This window comes from Dysidea avara, chromosome 12 (genome assembly GCF_963678975.1).
Source record: "Dysidea avara chromosome 12, odDysAvar1.4, whole genome shotgun sequence".
Classification (NCBI taxonomy): Eukaryota; Metazoa; Porifera; class Demospongiae; order Dictyoceratida; family Dysideidae; genus Dysidea; species Dysidea avara.
Window position 1 is genome coordinate 6,128,003 of NC_089283.1, and position 20,066 is coordinate 6,148,068.

At 37.7% G+C, this 20,066-nt stretch overlaps 3 protein-coding genes and 1 long non-coding RNA gene across 5 annotated transcripts in view; 2 read left to right on the forward strand and 2 right to left on the reverse strand.

The window, feature by feature from the left end:
- Positions 1-1,045: 1,045 nt before the first annotated feature.
- LOC136240214 (TGF-beta receptor type-1-like) lies at positions 1,046-7,930 on the reverse strand. 2 transcript variants are annotated; one of them, XM_066031131.1, is made up of 8 exons: positions 7,742-7,925; positions 6,846-7,130; positions 5,451-5,693; positions 4,301-4,570; positions 3,394-3,705; positions 3,165-3,299; positions 1,934-2,064; positions 1,046-1,343 (listed from the first exon to the last, which is right to left on the reverse strand). In XM_066031131.1, exons 1-8 carry the CDS (start codon positions 7,806-7,808, stop codon positions 1,206-1,208), a joined length of 1,581 nt encoding a protein of 526 aa, XP_065887203.1. In that variant the 5' UTR covers positions 7,809-7,925; the 3' UTR covers positions 1,046-1,205. The 2 variants fall into 2 exon arrangements, with proteins under 2 accessions (XP_065887203.1, XP_065887204.1); XM_066031132.1 differs by lacking the exon at positions 1,046-1,343 and adding an exon at positions 1,367-1,839 and having other exon boundaries at positions 1,892-2,064; positions 7,742-7,930.
- Positions 7,466-13,311, forward strand: LOC136240216 (uncharacterized). Its single transcript, XR_010693745.1, has 3 exons — positions 7,466-7,586; positions 7,648-8,099; positions 12,776-13,311. It is a non-coding gene; the product is annotated as an uncharacterized lncRNA (long non-coding RNA).
- Positions 12,990-19,127, reverse strand: LOC136240215 (uncharacterized). Its single transcript, XM_066031133.1, has 3 exons — positions 18,969-19,127; positions 18,439-18,723; positions 12,990-13,349 (listed from the first exon to the last, which is right to left on the reverse strand). Exons 1-3 carry the CDS (start codon positions 19,021-19,023, stop codon positions 13,078-13,080), a joined length of 612 nt encoding a protein of 203 aa, XP_065887205.1. The 5' UTR covers positions 19,024-19,127; the 3' UTR covers positions 12,990-13,077.
- Positions 19,128-19,289: 162 nt separating this feature from the next.
- LOC136241328 (uncharacterized) overlaps positions 19,290-20,066 on the forward strand; it is a 49,918-nt gene continuing 49,141 nt past the window's right edge. The window contains exon 1 of the mRNA XM_066032519.1: positions 19,290-19,632. Coding sequence (XP_065888591.1) covers positions 19,554-19,632 — 79 coding nt within the window. The 5' untranslated portion in view covers positions 19,290-19,553. The remainder of the gene's footprint in view (positions 19,633-20,066) is intronic.

Genomic DNA, 20,066 nt, shown 5'->3' on the forward strand with positions numbered 1-20,066 from the left:
ATTCCGAAATTCAATCAAAACTAGCTGTCTAGGTTTTAAACACATTTAGCAAGTTGTGAATGTACTCCCAACCATGCCCTGCTCTAAATCTCTTAGAGACCTTGTTATCTTCCCAAGATCAAAAGCATGCCATGTTCTAATCATGGATATCTCACCTGATAAAGTACTCAAAGTACAAAGTTTTGCAGACACCTCAACATCTGTCTGTAAATGTTCATGTGCAAACTGTGTGAAATCTAATTACATGTCATTGATGTGTGTTGACAGCCTGAGAGGTACTTGAAAATTTTAATCACATTACAAATCAACTAAGTCCAGACCTAGGACAAATATTGTGAGGTAAACAAATGGCCAATCATTAGTCTATCACCATTAAGTTGCTAATCACCAGTCATGCACAGTTAGTAGACAGAGGAGGGTGGAAGCACCTTGAGTGCTGTTAAAATGAATTATGTAAACCCTTGTTTTTCAGCATCAGCTAAATCGATGTAACAAAGTGTGGCAGCATTGTTTTACTTACAATAAACATACCTGGTTAGTGCTAAACTCGCTACACGCGAAATAGTTTCATCGATTTTGCCTAGAAAACTAAGCGCTTTTGTGAAACCAATTACATCACCTTAATCCTTACATGAAGCATGATCTAAAAATCTAGTAAACCCCACTGAACCCCACCATTTGCTTGTTTTGTATTGAGACTATTGAGGTTCACGTGAGATTTTGAACAGAACTATGCAATTAAGGTAATATTTTTTAAGTAGCACCTAAATCGCTTCCGCCCTCCTCTGGTTAGTAGACACAACAACACTGAAAATGTTTGAGAGCTAAACCATGTAAGCTTACTACATAGTTTAATACTATGAATGGTCAAAGAGATTACATGGTGTGTTCATCATGTAAAGTACTTCTCCAAATATCTCAGCAAATTTAGTAAGTCATGACCACCGTACATCGTGTACTAATACACATGTCAGTTAGGAGACTGAACTCTAATGTGATTTATCATGTTACTCTACTTCAAAGATATATTGTCAAACCTAGTAACTTGTACAAAAACTCTCAGAGAATATCATATAGTAACTAAAATAAGTGTACGACAATATAAGTAGTATGTACACGTGTACTACATATCCAATATATACCTATATTTAAAAAAAGAAGGAGAACTTTAGTTGTATTTACAATGTAGGATACTATAGGTTTGACTAAGCTGTTTGTGGTTTACAGTCATTTGAGTTACACCAAATGGTTTGAAGTGATTTCTTGACTCTTAGTGCAGTCAGTCGGGCGGATGGTTCACAGTACCAACACTCCTGCATAATCTTGGACACAGCCGACAACACCTACACACAAACAAACATAAAAATATTGTCATATGATGGGCTGGCATCGTGTCCAGCTAACACACAGACTTTATGTACAACAAACACTTCCTAAAACTGTAAAAATAGTTACAAATAAAAGTATACATTAGCCTACAGCTTGTAAGTTAGTCATGAATATAGTGAATACATCAGTAGGAGGGAACAATGATTAGTCTGAACACAATTTACACCTGAATATTAAAATTACATAATGGCCATAACAATAAACTTCCTTTGCTATCCCATATCTCCCCCATCCTTCAACACACACACATCACTACGGGGAAAGAAAGCCATCTCAAACACGTAGGACACTGAAGTTCCAGCCAAGCAGTACACCTCATGGTTAAACCTGATAGACCATCAAGGGGATTCTAAGTTTTTTTTTCTATCTTAACTAGGGACAAGAAGGTGGCCTGCATAGTAGTCTAGCAGGAGTATAAATGTTGACATTGAAACCTTGTTGACTTGATCCCTACACAAATCGAAATAGTAAGGAGTCAACCAGCAAGGGATTCAAAAATTACCTCCACATTCAACCTATACAAACAATAGCATGTGACAGTCACCTGGTCAGATTGCCAGGTGTTGGGGATTGGTGGTCGGTACTCTTCGATTGCAACCAGTTTCTTCATCTCCTCCAGGCTTGGATCATGGGCCACCCTCTCAGCATAAGGTAACTGGTACTCTTCTGCTCCACCTGAGACATAAACCAGTTTAATCAAACACAAAACATTGAAAGGAAAATACACAACATTAATATTATGTGGCTTTCACTTAAATGACTTCATAACTAGCATGACATCAGAGACCATAGACTAGACAAGCAGATACCAAGACAGTTTAAAATCTGCAGCAACCTAAGATACAAATGAATATAGCTCTATAGCAAATAATTCACACCAGCTGGTTATTTCAACAACTCTATGAATAAGATCTTCATTTGGTGCTTCAGGCTACTACAGAGGCTACCAGGAAGGATATTGACACAATTAGGAAACCAAGGCTGGCAGTTCAAAGGCTGTACCTCAGTTACCATGGTTATATGCTTATCCACTTAGCTCACTGGGTGACTAACTTAGCAACCACTTCACAGTAACACACTGAAGAAAAGATGTAGTGATTGTTATTTGATCCGTAAAGCCTGACTATTCATGTGGACAAGTTGTAGTGGCTGATAGAAATATAATCAATTAATGTACTGGTAAAACACTGCCTGATTATATTCATTATTTTCAGACAAGTTACAATATAAACAAAACCCATAGTTGCTGAGATGTACATTTTTAAAAGACAACTGTGGATCTAACATATCGCTGGAGTCTTGAGTGCCACAAAAAAAGGTTTTTGTTTATACTTTGTTTGACATTTCCAAAATGATATGTTATTCAACACAACATAGACATCAGAAAAAAAAGCAGCCTGGCTATTTGAGACTGTAAGTACATAATTATGTAAATGACATGCACATGTTCATTTATGTATAATAACCAGCATACTTGTAGGAAGCTTGCTATATTGCTAACATGTCAGATGAAATTTTACTGATGATGATAACTTCACCTATCAGTTTACCACCAAGGCATCTCCAATACTTTGCATAAAACTGTTATCAACCATCCTAAAACAACTAACCACAGAAGTAATTCTCTCCCTACTCGCTCCCTATTGAAGATATTAGTCTAGCTTTTTACAGTAAAGAACAATACTGTACAATACTCTATACACTATGTACACACAGAGGATAAATTACTTAAATTACAAGTTACTATCATATCAAGTTACAGTACAATCTTATACCTGCCACTTCACATCTTCTTGTGGTCTCCCATAGCACCAGTCCAAGAGAGTAAATATCCGCAAGTTTAAATGATTCAAATTGTGTGGCATCGATTGTTTCATCCAACACTTCCGGAGCCATATATCTCTTTGTGCCTAGAGAAGAGAAATTAACAATTTACAATACCATCTAAGTAGTTTTCAGTAGCTCTAACACGTCTCCCTATAGGATACAAGAGTGATAGTATACCTTGTTTAGTATTGTTAGTTATTTCTACCATGTCCTTAGAAACATCATGACTAACAGCCAATCCAAAGTCAGCTATACAGCAAGTGCTGTTCACTTTGACCAAAATGTTCCGACTTTTCAGGTCACGGTGGGCAATCGCTGGCTTCTTTAACTCTCCAGCCTTGAATTCATGATGGAGATATTCCAGTCCACTCGCCAGAGAAACGGTGAGAGTACAAAGCTGCTCCGATGTGATCACATTTCTCAATAAGAAATCGTAAAGCGAGCCACGAGGGTGGTAATCAAACACCATCCACAACTGTGTCCATATACCTGAACAAGAAGAGGAGGAGAGTACTCAATAAACACAGGTAGTTATGAATGAACTAAAATCCCATCAATGTTGTACTGGCCTATAAACATCCAATGTGTTAAAATTTAAGTCCTTTGTAGTGTGTTTTAACAACTAATGTGTTTACACAGAATGCAATTCATGGTTAACACTCCTTCACATGACAAACATTGTGGACTATATCTGTAGTGAAGTGAATGATTGCTGTATGTAAGAATAGTGTGTTGGTAAATATATTATGTTGCTTTCAAGTCCTGTACACAACCTGTGTACCCACACACAGTCAGATATACTACACTACACAACACACACAATATACAAAACAAAGCCTTCGGCCATGTACATACACAGCTAGAAACGCAACAGGTGGCAGGAGTCAGTAGTCAGTATCCTGTGGCAGGACTAATAACCCCCCACAGGAGGCTGTACCATGTTTCATAGGTCAAGGTGTGGGCACCCCTAACCCCATGTACACACTACATAATACACACCACATACCTGGAGTGTCACATTTTGACATTATAATACTTCATTCACACACAATCACCATACTAATCACATGGGAAAGAAGCTGACCTGTATCTCTATTATCCATGGCTATGAACCGCAAAATATTTTCATTGTTCAGCATACAGGTACGATATATTGTCCCCTCTCTCTTCCATGACTGTTCATCAACAGTTGAAAATATCTTAACAGCAACATATTGCGATTGCCACTTCCCGAGGAACACCTCGCCATATCTTCCTTTGCCAATGCTCTGCACAAGCTGAATTTGGCGGGCAATCGTTCTGTTTTCCAACTGATGCACACCAGCACCACTTCCAGATATGGACGAGAGGGTTGCTAAAAATAGAGCACGATAAAAATAACACCAAGATCTCTTAACTGCTTAATGCAACCAGACCATCAACTCAACACACCCAAGTGCCCATTAAACTATTATTGGTAACAAGTTGATACTCAAATGGCCTCCTTCAAAGATTGAAATATACCCTCAATTTGATCATAGCTTCATACAGGGCTACAGTTACACCAAGCCACATGAGATGAGTAAACCTTTTTACTCAAATTACCACCACTGTTTTCAAAACTGAAATTGTTTCAACAGTCCTACTTAAGTAGTTGAAAAAGAACACATTAACACCATTGGCATGTATGTATTACCTACAGTAGGATAGTACACATACCCACACACTACCATTAGTCTGACTAGGCTGGCTGGCTCACATTCATTGAGATATCTACAAAGCATAGTGAAAGTATATCTACAAGCCAGAAGCAATCTTCAACCAATATTCATGCTACACTGACCACTGTTGTATGGGCTCATTCACATCACTACAAAGTGGGAAGCCATCAAAGGGTAAGGCAATTGGCTTGGGTTACAGCTAATGTTCAACCACCAAGTAATTAGAGAGGAAAATGATCTGATCCTTCTCCTTACATAAGGAAACACTACAGTGACATAAGGTGAAGGATTTTCAGTAAATGGAATATACCTGTCCAAAAATACCTGTCCTTGTAATCATAAAAAGTTTTAAAGGATTTTGCAAATATAGAACTTCTGCCCTGTCATATATCGTATATAGTACAAACACACACACACATACATTTGTTTATTCATTTATTTGCTTGCTTACTTAATTACTCATACTACAGAAAGAACAACATGTGGATACACACACATGCACGCACGCACGCACGCACACGCAGTACACCTTACCACTTGGATCGTCAAAATTGGTTAGATCAGAAACTCGCCGTGTATGGTAGCGATGCTTCTTATACAGCAGCCCAATCACAACGGTAACCATCAGGGCCAGAATTACCGCAAACAATACGATGATAAGTGAAATGATGACGGTAACATGAGTCCTACTCTTTTCAGTGCTGCTAACAGTGGAATTATTAGTAGTATTAGAAGGGGGAGGATCAGTTGAGTTTGTTCTATCGCAGGGATTCTCACCTATGGTACAAAAAACAGTACGAGTCCACAATGAAAAGAACATACGATATCCACTGTCTGAGCGAGCAACCAACACAAAGATATGAACATATAATACGAAAATTCTTATTAAACAGACATGTAAAAGGAAAAGGTCATATGACCTCAACATTGAGGTGGTCTTATCACAGAAGTAAGGATACCTTAGCTATGTTTGTGTCCTACTCGACATGGTTACTATAGAAGCATATTATGGTCACTATATTGGGGTGGACTTATTAAAGGGGTTGTGATTTATGCCTTAGCTATGTTTGGGACCTACCTGATAGTCACTAGAGTGCCATAATAATAATAGCTACTCAATTGCAAAACTTTTAAATTTCTTATACCTTCCTAATACATATATATTTACAACAGCATTGACTTCCCTATAGGATAAAATGTAATTGTACGTGCCATAGAGATCTGTGAATTGAGCAAGTGAGTTTAGCATCACAGCACATAGTTTGTCAGTTTAAGGAGGATACTACTGATAATGTACTATAATATCATGACAGAACATACCATAATTGAGAGAAAAAATAAAGACGAATTATACAAATGCAAGTTACATCCCTATTGTATTTGGTAACCGATCCCAAAATATCAAAAAGTGTCTAAGATCGGTTCTATGCTTTGCAGGAAATGGTCAGTAACAATAATCAACTCAGGAGTTTACACTTTTATTACACACATTGTGACATTCTAGCAACAAGTAAAAGTCTCCCCACTGGATTGAAGCTCTGAATGACACCACTAGTAACCAAAACCAACTCATAAAAATGCAACAGGTGGCCACAACATTGCATTTGGTTTCCCACAAAAGTTTATTAATGAAAACCACTACAAAAAAAAAATACATGTCATCTTCAAAAATATCTTGTATGTAATCACACATCAAGTATCATGCATAGTGGGTGTAATAAGCTATTACCAGCCCAGCAAACCAGTACTGGGATGCCTGTGCACTACTCAGACAGTGTAGGTAAAGGGCCAGGACTAGTGGCTTGCAGGAGGACCGTGTTGAGAACACTAGAGGTTGCACATTGATCTCAACACCGTTAAGGAAGACAAGGACAGCTGGGCACGCACGCACACACACACACGCACACGCACACACACAAATGCACATACCAATTTCTAGTTTGATTAACTCTTCAAGGAGTGTATCATTTGCATTACACTGTCTTTCTCTACAGCACTGATTTACTTCAATGATTACAGTGCCACCTACTGTTCTTTTTGTAACACTATCACATCCGAGTGGTATTTCATCAATGACACACAGCTGTTGATCAAGAATTACATTACAGTCCCTGTATGTCACCACTCTATGACATGTTGTGTCAGTGTTACAACTGTTTGCAGTGGTGTTACAGTGCCCGTGGTCAAAATTACAGCTACATTCAAGAGAATTTCCTGTAACAAACAAGCATTTCTAATAATAGCTTAATGGTTCCTCTGTACACAAACTTCACAGAGATTTTTTTTATAAACAGACCCCAAATTGACTGTAGAGACAGTCAACTCCATCTTACTAGTGGCTTATTGATAAGCAACGTAGCATAAATTCCCGTGTATTCTGTAGCAGCTTTGGACATTTGTTCAGAGCCACTAAAGCATATCCAACAAGAACCACAAAGTAAACTAGCCTGTATGGGTGTTTCTTTTTAATAGTAAATCCAGCTGAAATATTTAACTAACACAAATCTTATCTTGGTAATGAGTTTCATGAGTATAATTAGTTAGCATAACACAGCTGAAGGCGCCTTTGATTAATTACCCGCCAGTCTGTGTATGTAGCGACAAGGCAACGCCAGGAATGTCTCAGGTCGACCATTAGATATCAACACCTGGCTACTGGCGACGAGAAAGGTGCGCGCCTTGTCAAATTTAAACTTGCTTTTTGTAGTACGATTCTTATTTTTTTCCCCAGCCACCCAGGAATCTTGGCTGTATTATACTTCAAAAGACAATACGTCTACAGTATCCTAACTGCATCGATGTATCATACATATCTGAACACTTACCTGACGATGCAGCGAAGAAAGAAAACAGGACACACGTCGCGACGACGACAGTTTCTACTGTAAACATCACTTTGAATCTTGGTCAGAAGAAAACACAACTTAATCTACTTCACTAAACCCCAGACTAGCGGAGAACATAAAAAGTCAAACGGCTTTAATCTATAATTTTCACTGATAATAGATTACTTCACGTAATTATAATATTTCTGACTTCCTTCAGTATATCCGGTCACGTGGGTTGACAGATTACCGTAGTAAGAGATGGTGCTCCATGACTAGGATACAAAAACTAAGACATGGTTTGTGCCTGTTCTGGTGATTTCATGGCTAATTAAGATGTGGAGTCATTTGTCATAAAGTAAGTGAGGTGGCAAGGTGATGGTGTTTTATATGAGCTGATGTGGAGGCTGTGATGTACTTGCAGTCTTCATGTGCTTGTGTACTGCACAGTCTGTTGACACTGTTGTAGTTGGTATGTGTATGTGTATGTTTGGTTCTCACATTCCATACCATCACGTGAGCCAAATCAACGATGGTGTAAAAAGGAAATCACTCCAGGACACTAGGTCACCATGGAAGTGCAATAAATGAAGTACTGGTGTACGTCAGATCAAATGCCCCTAACTTACAAGAGGTGGTCTTATCGGTGAGGTGGCCACTGATAGTATCAATATTGTGGGGCTCCATATTTATTATTTGTATTGTGGTTCCACCTGGATTAGCATCAGTGGTTGTTTACAGGCTAGTCTTGTTATTGATGTGCAAAAGGTTTTACATGTGTGTGAGGTGGCATCATTGGATAACATCTGAAATGCTCTAACCAAATAATTACACATAACATATTTGTGATGTGTTCATTGTGGTGATGATGTCACCAGTGTGTTTACAGTGTGTGCGTGTTGGTGTGTTATGATCTTCAAGTGCCTACACCTTCACCCAGAACAGCTGGGGATTTATCACAGTACCTGAGCATAGCAGAGTGTTTCACTGGGTAGGCTTGTATCCAAAGATATTGGTGTTTTTTGTGTAGTGTCTGCGCACTTGTGTGAGGGCAGCATATTTCAGTAGTTGGAGCAATGGCATGGTAATCACACAAGGTTCCATGCTCCATGATGCTGTTATCATTTCCTTGAGCAAAAAAAGTTTGCTTTAGTCTACTCAGCTATAATGGGGACCTGGTGTCAACTAGGAAAGCCAATATACCCAGTTGACCTTGTCTTGCTTGACTCACTGTGGAAGGATTTAGTCCCTAGTCTTAATCCAGAAAGATTTGCCTGCGCAGACTTGAGAGCATGAATGAGTGCTGGCTACAATGGTTTTGCATTGCAAGGCTAGCAGAGGCTTTCATTTTGTGTCCAGCAAGAAAAAAATCATTGTGATAAATACTTCAACACTGTGCTTGTCCGCAGCATAAACATGGGCTTGACTTCATGTATGGCTACCACCAAACCACCACAAATCAGTATTTGGTATTTTTAGAAACCAATTGGTATCTGAAAAAGAAACACACACAACTTTATTAATGCCTCCCAATCCTAGTTTGTGTGCGTGCGAGTCTGTGTGTGTGTGTGTGTGTGTGTGTGTGTGTGTGTGTGTGTGTGTGTGTGTGTGTGTGTGTGTGTGTGTGTGTGTGTGTGTGTGTGTGTGTGTGTGTGTGTGTGTGTGTGTGTGTGTGTGTGTGGTGTTATTAGTAGTATACTTAGTAGGAGTGCATCATATTTTGTATTCATGTGCATGGTATGCAATCAACTCACTTGTACAGTGTTACATTTCCTACCAAGTGAAACATACATACCATTAATACAAGTACACTCTACATGTTTAACAACCCATGAAGCCACTTATGGAGGTGTTTGCCATGCACTGTTACTATTTTAATTGGTAACACATAGTTAGAATTAGTAGTCAAATGAATTCACCATATATGGCAAGACATTTACTGTGTAGTATGCACATGGGTAGTGTGAAAATTATCATCCAAATCGTAGCTTATTTTCAAGTTGTTACCCCTTTGAACAGTTGTAGCTCCTACATATATTATTACTGTTTTTTCTCATGTGGACTCGGCACAGTTTTGTGGGCTACTGGTTTTGATAAACATGGCATTTCCTATTTGCACTGCAACTGTATAGGTTATGCCATTTTAGGAGGTAGTTTTGTAGCCAATAGTAAGATCATAGGTTAGAAATCAAACAAACATTTGTACGCCACCGTACAGTGAGTTATGTTTACATAATATTACAAACGTTTATGATTAGTGGTTGTGATCAATTCATAACAGTTGTCTATACTTGTACAATGATTTTCTTTGATTTTTGAATGTGAATATCATCACAATGGGGTGCATGTTTTTAAAATTATACTCACTCTGTGAGGTGGCTGAAGAATGTGGTGGACAGCATTGCCATGTTAATGATCAGCAATCAAAAATGGTGCATTGTAAGGGTTGTATAGTTCTACGACAAAGTTTATAAACCCGAAGGCCCACGGCTATAACACACAACTCTACTGAGGGTTTATAAATTATGTAGACTGTACAGTGTATCTATATAACTGCTTCAGATTCTATTTATGCTACACTGACTCTTCTGTAGATGGTTTTTCCGAGTTATCACTAAAAAACATTTCACAAGATTAGTAGCACCATGGCAACCATTCTCGCTGACACAAATCAAGCACCTCCGTTACATCATTACTTTTAAGGAATGCGTTTTTATTATGCATGAAGGCATGGAATATATTAGAAAACAAGGTGGAATAATAAGATTTAAAATGACCCACCAAAAATAGCCTAAATAGAGTCAGTCAAAGTTCATTTCAAAGAGTCTTATCATGCATGCAATCATGTCAGCAGGCCATGTGCCCTTGCTACAACTAATGTGTGTGTTATTAAATAGTTTATACTTCAAAACTGTCAGTTATTACACACAAGAGTAAGTGTATTTATTCGCTAAGAGGCATGTCAAGAATTTTTAATCTTGCTCTGTAATTTCATCCATGTAGTATTGGATGACTATAGTTTAGCTATCTGTTGACTTATTGCCTGACTTCAGAGATCAGAGTTGAAATAAACCAACCAAAGATGGCTAAGATGCATCATCTGAACAGTATATACTCATTTTCAGCTGGCATCAAGTGTTTCATATACTGTAGCCTTTTCACAAAGGTGTATATTTATATTAACAATAGACGGACATTGTAACATAGACGTATTTAAGATAAACACTCTAGTTTTTGTCAGGAAAATGTTTGAGTTTTGCAATTACTGGAACAAATGCTACACAAACTCCTTAACCGTACTGTTTTTGTAAATATTTAGTGGCTGTAACCAAAGCAACTTCTGTGTAAAATAACAAATAAAGCTTTTGTGCTATTCAGCAGGCATTTGTAATTGTGCCCATGAAATTTTAGCATTTCTTGTTGAATAAAAACTATGGTACATTTATGTTGAATGGCTTCAGCTTTTTTTTTTAGTAACTCATGACATAACACACAAGCATTAGAAATTTGGTTGACTTGCGGTAGCAATTAATTCACTACAAATATCTAGAAGGCTGTTAATGGCACGATCATTTTAAATATGACACTTAAACTTATAAGTACAGGGTCTTGTATATATTCTTTCTATGCATTGGAACCAAACAATTATAGTAAGTCTATACTCTTTACACTGTCTGATGCAGTCATTACCATTTATATTACAAGATGAAGTTGCATTATTTGCAGGAAAGAGTTAAATAATATCATTGATATTATATTATGCTTGTCTTTTCAAACTATGTTCTTACTGTTAAAGTGCATGGTTACCTGTTACAGCCTTGGAGTTGAATTTTAATTAGGCAAATACAGCGAATTTTGTCAGTTTGCCAAATTACTGTAACCTAAAGCACTGCTACAAGGTTGTAAATAAGCAACTGATACATAGCTATATGCCAAAGCACTTGCAGACTTCAACCACAAGTGATTTTTGTTTTCCATTGTAATGTAAACAGTGTTTTAACTATAATAACTATTTCATAGATTGAACACAAGTGTCTCTACAGTGTGTATATCCTTTAGCTGTAATTTTTGCCATTAAAATGTCGCATACATAATTAATAACCATGGTTTGTTTCCAAACAGTACCCTTACTATATGAAAAATAAAGTACATATTAGTGCTTTGATCTTCCCATGTGAACTAATATGTATGGTTACTTGTGCAGTTGTGATTTGTATATACACCACATGAAAGCATTGCTTATCAGTTTGTTTTACATGGTTGTTAAATACAAAGTTGTGATTCAATATTTGGGCATATTGATATATTCAGTGTCTACATTTTATTATGATGCGGTGACATATCACACAACTTGTGACCAAATCTGCAAAAAGGTGGATTGTAGCCTTTCCAAGCTTTCAAATTAACTTATTATAACTCCTCTTGGTTTTAACCTGTCACCTCTAAAATTTTACCAAGCAATATTGCTATGCTAGCTAGCAGTATAATGTGACCAAATTCAAGCTGGTACCTTATTCCCAAGTCAAGTTATATGGGTTGCCAAGCACTTGCAATTGGAAAGGGTATAAGACCCTTTTCGCAGATCCGGTCACCAATTCAAGTGGAATACAAACATACTGTAGTGAGGCGTTTGTTAATTCAGAATATGGAGAGACCGTTTTCTTTCCAGAGCGCCAAAAAATGGATGATGTTGATGTATAATCCTGGCTTCTTAATTTGGTTCATGAGGATGCAAGTAAAATGTGGTACATTTCTATTGTCCATACCCCTTGATACATACCCCATTATATTAATCAGCTTAACTTCATATCAATACGTATCATGGCTTCAATGTATCACCGATATGCGATAAATCGACACATTGTTGCATCCCTAACACGTAGGTTCTCTGTGTGTGTGATCACATACTATAACTGCACAATAAAAATATGTAGCGAGACTGTACAGTTTACAAAAGTACACTCCTAATCAACCATTTAGTTATTGTATATAGCTTAAATATTCCACAAACACATTAAGTATTTTTATATTGAGATTTAGGATGCAGTACAAAGATCAGCTGTTCTAAGCTAGTAGCTGAAAGTCTTCGATAGATTTTAATGGAACAAAGTAACATTGATCTTTCCATTGGAACAGATAGAAGGATTGTTGCCAAGTTTGACACAACTTTTGCCAGGTATTTGCCTGGATCCAATCCTCCACTGCCGCTGCCACCACTTACTAAAATTGATCCGGTTAAACACAACTCTAAAATTTACTCAGTTTAAGGTATAAAATAAATAAACAATTGTTGTGAATTTATACACAAGTGATATGAGTACATGTGTGTATTTATGTCACTTTAGTCTGTGACAGAACACTAACAATACAGCAGTAACAACTACAACTTGTACTAGAACAAATACAACTATAGTGAGTGCTATGATCAGTGGAACATATGAAACATTATTGTCATCATTGTCACGGTCTGCTGTATTGCCAATGGTATTAGTAGCCTTAACAGTATTAGTTGTTGTGGTTCTTGTAGTAGCTGGTGTTGTATTGATACCTCTCGTAGTTATCATATTAGTGGTGGTGGTTGGGGTTAGAAAATTTAATACTTCATCTCCTAAGCACAACACAGAGAAGAACATTGTAATATACATGTACACACACGCACAAAGCAAAAACACAGTCTCAGCTGTTATCATGCCTACCCGGAACCCTTGAGACGCCTGTGTACTATGTAGGTGCTGTGAGTTATTGTAGGTAAATCCTCCTGAGGTCAGTAATGGTACCCCATGCACAGGAAGCTGTATCATGATGTCTAGCAGGTAAGTGGTTACCTAAAGTCCTACTTGAACCTCACCCGTTTTGTGAGACATTGAAAGTTGACATCAGTTAACAGGTACCCAATGAGGCTCGATCAGCTGGTCCTAAGTCCGTATTTACAACTGAATATACTGTAAGTAAAGTTTCTTGTGCAAAGTAACAACTGTAGCTACTGGGCCATCAGTGAGCATCAAACCTGGAACTTGGTGATTACTGTTTGCTATGACAGTCACAGACACACAATGCACATTTTATATTCTCCCTTTCAAAGGCCTGGTGGGCATAAAATACTGATAGATTCAGTTTGGACAAAATGACTATTAAATCTTGAAGCATTTGCGTGGGTGAAGATCAAACGGATGAGAGTGGTAATACTTCCTGAAAGGAAAATACAGCACTGCATACAGAAAATACAGCACTGCATACAGAAAATGCAGCACTGTTTATCACATGGGTAACATTTTAAATTGCTAGAAATACCCAAAACAATGCTATCTGTTTGTTTCATGACCAAACTTGTACTATATAGACACTTACTGATTGTCTGATGGCTGAAGACCAAGAACACTCCAAACAAAGATAACTAGAAAGCACTTTAAACCAGTTAAAGCACCGCCACACTTGTGCAATATGAAAAAAATAGCACTCTGGTGTGGTCTTGAGCCGAATACAGCACTCGACTTCGCCTCGTGCTGCATTGGTTTCTCGTCCACACTCTTGTGCTATTTTTTTTCCATATTGCACTCGTGGTGGTGCTTTAACTAGTATATGTGGTCCATCTGGTCCCATATATGGACCATCCTAAGAGTTGATTTACATTTCCACCCCTGATACTATTACTGACATATAAGACCCAAACAAAAGACATCATACAGTTTGATAGTGGAAAGCATCACCCAAAAACCTGGTTAGGCATAATCAAGCCCAAACGTGCCTTCAAAGTGATCCCATATGCTTTCAACAAGTGTTTTATAGATTTTAAAGAAAGTTATTTAACGGAATTTTCTTCTGATTAGCTACTAACTGATACCTTCAGTTAATGCTACAGACTTGATTTCTTCACTGTTCTGTTTGATGTCACTTAATCTTAAGATGTGCCTTTTCGTCTACTGCAACAGCTATTACATGCATCGTGCACTTAACTTTGTCCTCCTTTGTGTTCCATTTCTTTATCCACTACCACATGGGTGCTGCTTTTTGCAGGTTGCACTTCTCTGGCTTGAGATTTGTGCTGATTATTACATTACTAGCATTGGTACCTGCCCTACGTGCAGGACCATCTCCACATTAAACATTTTAATGCCAGGAAGAGGGACCAAGCATTAAACACCAGCACTGCTCATGTAGAGTACATGATGATGTCACATTTTTAAAGAGCATGAGGTCCTGCTGAAATTAATGATGCAAAACACTAAAGTTTATTGTTTGTGGTTTTGACAGGAATGTAGTTCAATTATTCAGTGCGTCTTCTCTACCAGTGACTTCAATGTGCTGTAAAGAACATTTACATGCAGGACAATTAATGCAACAATAATTAATATATTGGGAACCAAGCATAAATAATAGTGTCCTATATTTGATGTGTAGCATGCATGTCGATGGTACTTTAAAGTACATGATCCCTATGCAGTACAGTGAAATAATGAGCATGCAAGGCTAATTAGCTAAAATGCATGCAAGCTATATATACAGTAGACCTACATTACAGGTGGTACAGTTTCAGTTTCAGTTTCTACATGATGTTTACCTTACCAACTGTCACAAAAGAAATGAACTTGGGCATAAAGTGACCACAATTTGTAATTATCATGGCAAGCAAAGGTTCAGAACTTGTCCTATGCTATGCACTTTCAGTTCTGATGTTGCAGTGACACATATACCTCTTGCCATACAAAAACTCAATTTTTATTAAGGTAATGTATAATCTTTTAGAGTGAAAGCACGTAAGCAGGATTATAGTGAAACAGTTGTGCCAGGTCAGACGCAGTTCCTCAGTGTAAACTACGGTAACTGCATGGTTCCAGTATTATCATTTTTCAGATGCACAGTAGTATCTGTCCAATCATGCAAGTTGCCTATTTTACTACAGCAGTAATGAGGTAAATCTGAACAAACAGTTTTGCATGTCAGTGCACACCTATGTGCTTAAAACAAAGATGTAGATATTCTGGATACTGGTGAAAGATGCTTTTACCTACTCTATTACAACACACTGGACCAACACACAGGACCAACACACAGGACCAACACACAGATGGAGAAATATGTTTGCAATTCGCCTGCCTTATCCCAAAAGTTGCTATAAGAGTCCCTATGATGTGAGGCAGTTAAGTGCCAGTGAAAACTGAGCATAAGAGTTTGTAGATGAAGACTTGCATGGGACAGATAGAACAAAAAGGTGCATGAAAAAGGTCCCAAAAGGGGGAAAAAAGTTATGACCTAGGCGGGGATTGAACCCAGGTTGGTTATAATAACTTGGTTAAGGGAGGTGCACAAATCGCCACAGTTGTTTATCTGTGGTTTGACAGGAATGTAGCTCAACTTCAGTGATCCTTCCCTACACCAGTGCCCTATAAAGAGCGAACAAAAGCACGTATTGATTTGCTACAACAACAATTGGGTTGCCAGATGATGGACGTTTAATTTCGCTAAAGTCTCGCATCGATACGTGCGATGAGCTTAAAGGTCGTATTTTAAAAAGGTGTGCACAAAAAGGTACTGAGTAGAAAGAAAAAAAAATCTGCCAACACGTGGATTCGAACCCACGACCTATTACACGTTAGTCCTACACTTGAACAGTATGTGCTGTGGTTTTCAAAGGAATGTTGTTCAAGTTTTCTCTACACCTTGGCCTTCTACGCACTGTAGAGAACGAACGGAAGCACGCGTGAACTCGTGATAACAATCTTAGAGTAGCCGGATGATGAGTGTTTCATTATCAGCACAGATTGTGTCGATTCGTGCCAAGTTTGGTGAGTAATCGGCATGATGGCCGGACGGACAGACGGCTTTTCATATTTATATATATATATATATAATATATATAGATATATAGATAGATTAAGATTATTATCATCCATATTTTTTGCAGTGATTGTACTTATACTGTTCTTTGTTCACAATGCTGTGTAACCTCTGAAACATAGCTGAAGCATTGTGCCCAGATGTGACATTTGTTTAATGAAATACCTGGCACTAATCTTCCCCTTCAATGTAGTATGTACTGGTTCACCAGTCATAATTATGTTACATATTCAAGTGTATATAGAAATAAGAAGTAATGAAATAAGGAAGATTGCCTACACCTGCAGCTATACTAGTGGAAATTTAATATCTACTTCGGTCATGTATTGACAATTGAATTAGGAATAAAAATTTCACTAGTATAGTAGTTGCATGTGTAGGCGATCTCCTTTGTTTTATTTCTATGATTCTGTCTCAAATTTAAAATTCCTAAAGTTTTATATATACCGGTAGCATTCATTGTCTCAGTTAAACAGGGAAAGTTCAGTGGACGTGCTTTAAAGCACATTTGAAGTTATTGGCTTACTTGCATTATTCTACTCGGCAATTCACATGCAGTTTACCATATAGCAATTGTTTTGATGTATTTATTCATTGATCTCCTAAGATTAGTGTTTATTTTTTAGTCATAGTGTGATAATTCCTGACCATTTGGGAAATCCAAGATTCAAGCAGATTACTCACAGTTATTAATTGTTTACAAACAGGATATTCTATACACCCCATCTATATTTCTCACTGATACGCACATGTACTCATGTGTGCAGTAGTACATGTGTGTGCAGTTGAAATTTAGAGTTATGTCAACCAGTCAGTGTGTGGAGGCAAATCCTTCTGGAGTACTATCTCATAGAGTGGCCATGCACAAATATGATACCTTCATTAGTACCCACTAATACAAGGTGTCGATAACTATATTTATTTGTGCATTCACATGGCAACTGCACGTGTGGGATGTGATAGATGGTCTAGATTTTTATAAGCCACACTTGAAAAGAATAACAATTTAATACAGTGATAAAGCATTTATAGGCATCAGAAACAGTCTGCATAGACTATTGTTATCCTCCTATGCACACGTATCCAATTACTAATGAAATATGAAATCCATTATGAAGTAAATGAAATCCATTTGTGAAGTCAGAGCACATCTGCTTCTTCAACAATATCTTGGCTGCAATTAGCTCGGCACTGTTCTATATAGCCATTAGCTTTTAAAGTATTATGCACACCAAAAAGCAGGTATGTATATACTGGTATTATATAGTATGTGGCTAGCTAGTTAACCATTAAGGTATGTACCAAAAACTTCTCATTTAATATAGTTACAGGAGACTGTACAGTTGTTATAGAATATTATTCACATGGGTTACAGTACTGTATCTATATACTTATTTAATATTGGACAGTTAATCTGGTATATAATCTGGTCATGTTGTCCATGTGGCTACTTAGTCTAGTCGTGGGTTACTTACTGTATATAATTTAAGAACTTTATGTAATTTTATTGTAATATTTTTATGGTTGACATACTCTCTATTGTAGCAAGCGATGTGTGCCAGCCATATGACATACAGCTTCAATGAAGTAAAATGCTGTTATTTTAGAGAATGTGTGAGGTTAACAGTTGTGGTGAATTATAGTCAACAAGTAGCCATAAACAGTTAAGGTTAAAGGAGTACTTCATTAAGGAGGTCTAGTATTTACAAACAATCTGCTAATGCTTCACTGTGTAACAAATAACTCAAGTTAGCATGATTAAACTTTTAATGATATGCTTTTGTACTCCTACAACCAATACCACACAAAGGAAAATAAACAGCACTCATTGGGTAATCACACTTAGGTACTAAATACCTTACCAAGGTAAGCAACAATGATTTCAAACATGAATGTATCATTGCCGTTACAGTATCTCTGGTTGCAGCAGTATCTAACTTCAATTAGGTTTTCATTTCTTCTGAACACTGAATTACACCTTGAGTTTGCAGCTGTTGCATTGCTGAAACAAAGTTGATGGTCGTAGTCAATTCTTCGGTTAGTTGTTACAGTAGCTACACGTTGACACACACTGTCAGTAGTACACTGAGACTGTACACATGTTGGATGGTTCAAGTTACACATACAGGTTGTGTATCCTCCTGTAGCTATAATAGTAACACAAAATAATTATACATGGAGCTATTTTTTAAAAAAAGGTTAATTTTCTGTAGTAGATCTATATCCACATCCACTCAGCATTAGACATTAACGTAATAGTTTTTCATATGTGAGGTTTTAGCAGCTATAAGTGTCGCCGGATGCCCATAGCTCGGCCCATACATAGTGCGTGCATGGAAGTGTGTAAACGTCAGAGCTTTCTCTGAAGGTAAATATGAGGAATCGAACTCACCGCTGGATGAGGCAGAGATGGCGGACAAGATTACCAGGATTATCGGTGCTATCATCGCTCTACGATCTTCATAGGGTGTAGCTGTGTCGCTTAGTATGATCGTCTATAACGCGTACGTATCCTAACCGAACCGAGTGTAGATTCCGGAGTTTATCACGTGGAAAGTTTGTTTGGTATTTTTCTGTTACTCACGGCAACTGATTTAACCACATGTACGCCCCTCCACATAAATTCTACACTACCCAATGGGAATGGGGTGGGACACAGTACATAGTTCCAATTGGTAAAGTATACAATTTATATAAGCGAGCAGGCCAAAAAGAAGGCGCCGAAAGTTTCACCTAGAAGAAACTCTTCAAGCAACGACCCATTTAAACTGCAGAAACCTTGCAAGAAACGAAAAGAGGGGCGTGGCAGTATAAGGTAAGCGATTGTAGCGCAAACGTGTCTTTTTCGTTAGCAGGAGGCGCAATCACAAGAAGTGCACGTCTGGCAGTATATTGATGCAGACACAACCTCACAACTTTTGAAGCAGTAGTTGCACGTGCACCGTGTAGTAAAGAAGAGGATACATTTTTGGAAAGAATGGATGCGCCAGTGCAGCAGCTACTCTGGTTCCTCAGTTTGCTCCTATTATTCGGACCTGCACACCAACAGTCTACAAGTGAGCATTACTTTATGCATATACTTTAAAATGAGAATCGGGGCACTGTAGAAGAACCTGCTGCACCACAAAAACCAACCTCCACACAATTATTATACTTGTACACTTGTCTGGATAATGCCAGGTGATTTACAATAAGAACTTTACATGCTGAAAAAAACTTTCCAGGGCAAAAAAAAACCCCATGCATCTCAAAGTTGACATCTGTGTTGGTCCATGGCCAGTGGCTTACAAAAGGGTACTCCAATATTGCAGTATTAGTTTAGCATACACTCTTAATCTAAAGTACCATAGATAATTTCCATGTCTCGATGCTTTGTCATGTTATTTGCTATTCAAGAACGTTTGATTGCAGTTAGCTGGAGATGTTGCATGAAGATTGTGTGTGTGGCATGTAATCAGCTAATGCAAAGAAGAGCTTGTGTATACGTAAA